At 45.2% G+C, this 7,201-nt stretch overlaps 1 protein-coding gene across 4 annotated transcripts; it reads right to left on the bottom strand.

Moving 5' to 3' along the window:
* Positions 1-323: 323 nt before the first annotated feature.
* LOC128876343 (cAMP-dependent protein kinase catalytic subunit PRKX) lies at positions 324-6,411 on the bottom strand. 4 transcript variants are annotated; one of them, XM_054122619.1, is made up of 6 exons: positions 5,491-6,411; positions 5,086-5,204; positions 2,920-3,082; positions 2,218-2,481; positions 1,434-1,764; positions 324-1,227 (listed from the first exon to the last, which is right to left on the bottom strand). In XM_054122619.1, exons 2-6 carry the CDS (start codon positions 5,174-5,176, stop codon positions 1,081-1,083), a joined length of 996 nt encoding a protein of 331 aa, XP_053978594.1. In that variant the 5' UTR covers positions 5,177-5,204; positions 5,491-6,411; the 3' UTR covers positions 324-1,080. The 4 variants fall into 4 exon arrangements, with proteins under 4 accessions (XP_053978594.1, XP_053978593.1, XP_053978596.1 ...); XM_054122618.1 differs by having other exon boundaries at positions 5,086-6,410; XM_054122621.1 differs by lacking the exons at positions 5,086-5,204; positions 5,491-6,411 and adding an exon at positions 3,559-3,683.
* Between the last annotated feature and the right edge of the window lie 790 nt (positions 6,412-7,201).

Raw genomic sequence — 7,201 nt, 5'->3', positions numbered from 1 at the left:
TCGATCGTCAGTGTTAAACACTGTTTACCATCGAGAAGTGTACAAAGTTTCTGTAACACGCTTCAAATTAACTCTCGTGAACCTACTGAGTTGCTTTCGCACGGAATGCTGCGTTTTATGAAAGTCAACCAAGGTTCCGTGCGAAGTTTTCGTATAAATTATTCACAGGCTTGTTTTAAAATTAATCGTATAGGCGGAAGGCACATGCCAGCCGATAATATCGCGCTACCCGCACAAAGGAACGTCGATTGTCAGCCGTGCGCGTAGCACGCTTCGTTCAACGATGGGTTTCGGTGATTTAGATCCAGTTGTACGATTGGAAATTTAATAAAAAGTGCACGTATCGATTATTATTATTATCCGATCTGTATCACATACACATTGTTACAATATTTTACATGTGTCCTCTTAAAAAATTATATATTTCTGTCGACACTTCCCTGTATCGCTTACGTATTAGAAGGAACATACATACGTCGACGCGGCCACGCAACGGTTAATTAACTTAACATCGCGTGGTCCGTGTCGCTTCGACTGAAACCCTGTTCTGCCCATCGATTTGCACAATTTTTAACTACGAAATTTGTCCTCGGTAATTACCAAAGTGGTCTTCGTGGCAATATTAAGTGGTACCAATATCGAGAAATAATATTGAATATTTAATTTATCGTGCTTATATACGGAAGCAATTTATCGTAATATATTTCATCTGGTCCAAACGTTGTTGCGAATATCATTAGAGTCACTTTTTTCCATCGTTGCTTCGAAGACCATTTTTTCTCCTTCTACTCGAGCAATTTTTCCATATTTACAATGTCTCGTTGAACCAACGATTTAAACGAGAAAAAAAGAACCATCAAAACAACGAAGACGTCTATCCTACGTACAAATAAATAATGCAGAACGAAATACAAAACGAATATGTACAAAATGATAAAGAAAGCTCGCGTCAATGCGCGATTTTGTACGGATCACGGCGCCGGTTAACGCAGTCTCGACGAATTGTGTATTTAATTTTTGTGCTCGCGATCTTCCGCAAAATAATTTACTCAGCAAAGACAGAAAATCACGATGTTACTCTTAGAAATCTTGAAACAGAGCGAGCTGTTCCGGTGGCAGAGGAGGCTGCGAACGCCAATCTGTTTCAGGATAATCATCGAAACAGCTTGGATCGCCCGGCGCTTTCACTCTCGGTCTTATCGGCGGTGTCAGAGCTCTCTGAGGTACCTATTCAAATTTCAATTATTTCATTAGCATTTCTAGTTTCTTTCTATTGTACGACCAGAAAATAATGTTTTTTTTTTTACATTAAATTCAAACAAATAAATTTATATGTTTTTATTTCTAATAAATTATCTCGATTTTTGAAAAGCTTTCTACCTCTACAAACTACATCTTGCCAGCCCTGCATCAGTTAGAAATGAATTATTTACCAATGGCCACTCGACCAGCTTGAACCAACGATGCCTCTTGACATCGTCAGCCCCTTGTCTCATGTTTCCCAGTCTTTTCGTCCTGTCCGCGACCAGGAGCTTCTTGATCAGATCCTTGGCAATGGGGTCCATGTGTTTGGGCCACTCTATCCTGCCGCTGAGTATCTTCTCGTAGATGCCAAAAGGATTGTCGTCGAAGAATGGCGGAAAACCAGCCAGCATCTCGTAGATCAGAACCCCGAGCGCCCACCAATCCACCGCTTTGTTGTGTCCTTTGCTCTGAATTATTTCGGGCGCCAAATATTCAGGCGTGCCGCACAGAGTCCACGTCCTAAAAAGCACGACGATCGTTCGATGTAATCGCCTCGAAATACGCTTCCGTTCGCAGCAGTGTCATCTAACTCGATCGAAATACTAAACGCTTATCGGACGCAGTTAATTGCGCCTTTTTCTACCTAATTAAATAGCCGTGTCACGGTTGTCAATACGAAGATATGGCCAGGAGGGACGTTTAGAATGGATAGCATCGCGACGGTACTTGGCTCAAAGAACAAACGCGCTTATTTACTGTACCGTGTACAAATCTGATTACGAATGCCAAAGTGAACGATGACGAGTTGATAAAATATTCGCGTGTTTACTTCGTACATAGACAAATAAAACACTGTTGCAGTTCCGTAAATGTTAGTGTGTCGTGGCTAGGCACGTGGCTAGGTGAGGGACAAAGTGGCAAGGCTACTGAAAAATCGAAGTCGTCTGCGCGTCCTGTCCTGTGTTGCATTACCTGTCCGTGAGCTTCTTGGAGAATCCGAAGTCGGTGATTTTCAGATGGCCCTGGCTGTCCAACAAGAGATTCTCGGGTTTGAGATCTCTGTAAACTATGTGCTTGCTGTGAAGGTACTCCAAAGCGCAGACGATCTCGGCTGCGTAGAAGCAGCTAGTGGGCCCGGAAAATCTGCCAGCTGCCCTCAGGTAGGAGAAAAGCTCGCCACCCGCTACGAATTCCAGTAGCATGTACACCCTCGCTTCGTCCCTTCCGCTCCAGAGCCTGGAGAAGGAAACGCGTTCAGAAGGGTGGTTTTGGACAAGGGTAGTTCATCTAGGCCCCACGCTATGCTGAATTTTATCAAATACAACGTAACAAGATAGAGAATCCACGAGAAACTAGAGATACGATGGGTATAATAAATTTTCTTCTCTGAAATACAACTTCGAAACGCCCCTGTTGATTTTCTCCTGCTAACGACCGCTAATTGGACGTTAGCGACGCGAATCATTCACGGCAGATTAACGAGCATCACTTTCGTCGTCCTCAGTTACGCTTTCTTTTCCACAATTTGTTTCGTTCGACCGACAAACGTACAACTTTCTTATTAACTACCGTTGCGCGCTACGTACGCTTCCTCGGGCTGGAGGAACGTTCTTTTGTTTCAAACGATCGTACAGATTCTTCGACAGGAGTAAAGATGAAGTAATTATCGCTTACATGTTCACGATGAAGGGATGCTTGACTTCTTTCAGAACTGTGATTTCGTTCCGCACGTGCTCCACTTGCTTCAATCTGATCACGTCTACCATAGAAAGAATCTTCAGGGCCATCGGGGACCCTTGGTGCCTGCAGAGGACCACTCTGCCGAAGGTGCCCGTACCTACAACCAAGTCTCGTAATAATCACTTTTGACGATTTATTGTGGAACTACTAATCTTCCGAATGAAAATACATCAACGAAAGAGGCAATGAAAAATAGTCGAGCGTATGTTGGAGTTCCATGCCAACGTTTTACAATCGCGATATCTTTGGGTAGCTCTGAAATAAATTGAGTCTAAAGGAATTAAGGAACCCATTCGTTACGCAAAGTGAACGATTACTCGCTAATAGTCAAGATTTCCAACCGTAAAATTAAACGACGACAAATGCGTCTACCGTCGAGTGGTAGCCGTTCTCGCATTATGATTCAAGGTGACAACGCAAAAAAAGATTACACTCGTGATATCCATCGCTCGAGCCATCCATAATTATCAACGCTCTCTCTATCCCCGTAATTCGTGCGCTTTCCACGGTCTGTTTAATGCAAGTACTTTTCCCACGTACGCGAGTGACCAAAAGTCGGTCTGCCTAACGTACCACGACCAATTAATGGTGCCTGGTCTGCGTCGCCGAAATTAACCGGCAAATTGCCTCGCGCGACGCGTTTTATCACGGTCGGAACACCGTTTCGCGCACAGTGCTACCACTATATGCGTGACAAACTTGGCAGAGCGCGAATAAGGGGCGAAACCGCGTTGTTTGCCCCTTGGAGCGATCGAGGTGGCTGCCAGTGACAGCTGGGAACAGGTGTCGATGATAAAAACGACAAGAGGCTTCCGGCAAGCGCGGTTTTAAATGTTACGCGGTGGAAGCGAAATTTACGTAACAACTCGTTCGTAAAGTCAAGAATCCCGAAGCAAGTTTTCTCGCGAAAAGAGAATATTAATTTACTCCTTTTAAAAATATAAACTAATTTCCATTCGTGAGCAACGATATTTGTAAATAACTCTGTTCCCTAAAGTTTCTTGTACTATTTAAACTGTGAACATCACCTCTCGCAAACATCGATCAACCGATTTCTGTTCGCTCATAAATATCCGGGTCAGAAGCCTCCTGTTAGAATTTCGAGAGCCAGACGTTCCCCTTGATACGTTGCTTTTTTTCCATATGGACACTCGAGAGGATTTTGGTGTCCAGCCAAAACTTGTTTTACGTCTGAAAGAAGCGGTCTGGCACATCTGTTCTGATCGATCTTCTCCGCCAGCGCGCGTGCTGTTTTATGGGCGATTTTAATCTAACCACGATCGAAGTAAATGGAACGATAGAGAATTAACGTTCCCCGAGAATTTATTTACCCGTCTTGGTAATATAGTGCGTTATCTCAGAGACGAGCAGAAGGCCAGCGGTAGGTGTCGAATTTTGAGCGAAAATTGGAATGGACACGGTAGCATCTATCGAGTTATTTTTATTAGGAACGCAGAGCTTGTCGCGGAACGAAAATTCGCGTTTTATTAATTGATAGCGTATTAATCGCATAAATAATTATTTCGCAAGGGACTTTGGAATGTTTGAAAAACCACCAGCGGAACACCTGCAGTTTACCGATCGAGTCTCTCGCGTAAGTCTGACTTAACGAGCAGTTAAATATACACTCGGTGGCCTCTCACTCTCCAGTGGCCCACTTCCTCGCTTCGAGGGTAGTTTGCTTTAGTTCGTCTCTAACGTTTTCCTCGGGAGAGCAACGCTTCGAAAGCGACCGTTCGTTCTACCGAGTCAAAGAAAAGTAGCAACCAAGCTGGTACATGTATTTTTTAATTAACGAAAGTTACTCGCGTTTCTCCTTCTCGGGAAAATTTCAATGTAAGTTTAACGAAAGAATTTCTTGATTGGTCGAATAAAATCATCTAGTTAGTGTAATAAACAATATATTTAAAATTATGATTAAAAAAAAATACGATTCCTACATAGTAGAAAATTTCAAACGCGTACAATGGCGTCCGATGCGTCTCTAAGCCCCATTTCGAATCAGGCTCGAGACAAGTAGAAAGCTACATCGAGAGAATCGATTCGAAACTTCGCGCTACTTTCCAACGAAAGGTGCTGCAAACTGTGCACAATGCTCACCTATAGTTTTGATAATCTCCAAATCGTCGATGTCGTATCGCGGCGAGTCCTCCTGCGATCCCTCCTCGTCGGACGTGGTGTCTCCCGACATAGTTTACAAACCGCCGCCCGGGGCCGACCGTTTCAGAGAAAGTTTCTGATTTATTTCTTTCTGTCTGCCGACACGTGGAAAGAAAGGAAGCTCCCGGTTCAATGATTCCACTCGCGGTATTCTTAGATCGCGCGCGGACCACTCGACCTCATATCTGCCCTCCGCGGTCCTTTCGACGACCCTATGCTTCGAACGAACACGGGGACGATCCGAACACGATTGGATGAACGAAACGTTGGTCCACGGATGGGGTGGACAGGTGCGAATGCTTTTTACCTCCAAGTCTGAAAAGCGGCACTACGCTCGAACGTACCGGTACATTTATCGCAGCTGTCAACGACCCTCTTCGACGCTGCTCCACACTGCTACTAGTGTATATGTATGCGCGTGTTTCACATGTGTCATTCGAAGCGTGCACTGCCGGAACAGTCGAACGCACACGACGGTGCACACCACTTTACTCGTTAACGCGAGCGGAGGAAGTGGATTTACATCGCCTAATACGCGTTTACCCTTCGACGACTTTGCGTTGGAAAGATGTTCACCTTCGGAGACTTATTCTTTTTCCGAACACTGGACTGATTTATTTGAAAAAAGAGTATCATCCGTTTTTGAGAAGAGACACAGTTTCCATGTTGCGAGAAACGCGCGACGCACTCGGTTGATTTAAACGAAGCGCGCGTGTTGCGCGACGTGTCGAGACCGAAGCTCTACGCCTTTACGGGCGATCATCCGTGATGTGTTCCGCGGAAGACTGGAAAGGAGAGCGGTACTCGCTAGCCGATATCCTGGACGGCCTTTTACGGGGAGCTATCCGCGGTTGTGCACTTCCTACTTTCTTCAGATTCGGAGAGACGTGGAGAAAAAAGGAGTTTGCAGTTGGATGATAATCTCAGCAGGGAAACCGCGTTCTTGCTTTCTTTGGATTCGAGTTGCGAGGAGGGGAATTAATTGGTGGATGGTGGACGATTTCACCGAATAATCGGTTATCAGTTCTTTTTTTATTAACGAACGCGCGTGCACGAAAAGGGATAACTTTCGCAAAACTCACACACACGCGCGCACGCGAACACACCGTTGTCCCGTAGCGAGCTCTCGATTCGATCTCTATCCGTTAAGCGTCTGAGATCCTGGATCGAGGTGCTAGGATCCTCGGTGTCTTCTGTCACATGATCTCTCCGTGCGGTTCGAATGCCAAGCAGAACTAAACTGGTCACCGAGGGGTCTCAAACGCTCTCTATCCTTCTCTCATCTCTCCCCCCTCTCTTTCCCATGACCCCTTCCATCCCTTTTCACCGCGGTGCCGCTCCCACTTCTCCCTCTCTCTCTCTCTCTCTTTCCCGCGGAGGAACTCTCACCGAGAGCATCTCGAGTCCGGTCCGCGGCGGCGAGAGATCGAGTGATTTATAGACGGCGATCGCGGAAGATTCGCGCGGGTTCGGCGCGGGATAAAAGACGGGATTTAAAAATACGGGTCGACGGGGAACGAACGCGAGCGTGTCGTCATCGGGGACCCGTTAGATCAGTGGTTTCCAAACTTTTTATTCGGAGCAACCCTGAAATAGAGAGGCCATCTCTGCGCCGGAAATTCATGAACGAAACAACTTTCTCGCTGTCGTTTTAATTCGTTCGTGCGCGAGTTGTTTCCATCGATTTTTATCGATCGGTCAAATGACCATTTTTAAATGTTTGTATTCGGTTTTTATATCCAACACTTAAATTGTGTTTCACTTGTATACTTTATATACTTCTTTCAATTAAATATTGCTATTGTTCGAACCTGTCGTACCTGTTTAGGTAATTCATCGCTCGTTAAATGCTGCTACCAGCAGGAACATTCCAGTGGGTCGTTTGTTATTCAGAATCGAATATTCTCGGTTTACTTGACAGCGTTGCTCATGTTTTCGAATAGAATTCTACGATCACGGTGTCGGCGATGACGCGTCGCCTCAATCTTTAAAGGGACTTTGTCATATCGTTATTTTGTTGTGGGAGGTGTACCTTTTATTTCGGGAAGGGATGAGA

This window comes from Hylaeus volcanicus, chromosome 5 (genome assembly GCF_026283585.1).
Source record: "Hylaeus volcanicus isolate JK05 chromosome 5, UHH_iyHylVolc1.0_haploid, whole genome shotgun sequence".
Lineage (NCBI taxonomy): Eukaryota > Metazoa > Arthropoda > Insecta > Hymenoptera > Colletidae > Hylaeus > Hylaeus volcanicus.
This window is presented reverse-complemented; position numbering and strand designations above follow the sequence as displayed.

Bases quoted from the DNA above. Each gene is read 5' to 3' on its own strand.
- LOC128876343 (XM_054122619.1), bottom strand. From the start codon at position 5,176: ATGTCGGGAGACACCACGTCCGACGAGGAGGGATCGCAGGAGGACTCG. The intron at 3,083-5,085 runs GTGAGCATTGTG...ACTTGGTTGTAG, and splicing joins GGAGATTATCAAAACTATAG to GTACGGGCACCTTCGGCAGA. The intron at 1,765-2,217 runs GTAATGCAACAC...CGTGCTTTTTAG, and splicing joins TCCAAGAAGCTCACGGACAG to GACGTGGACTCTGTGCGGCA.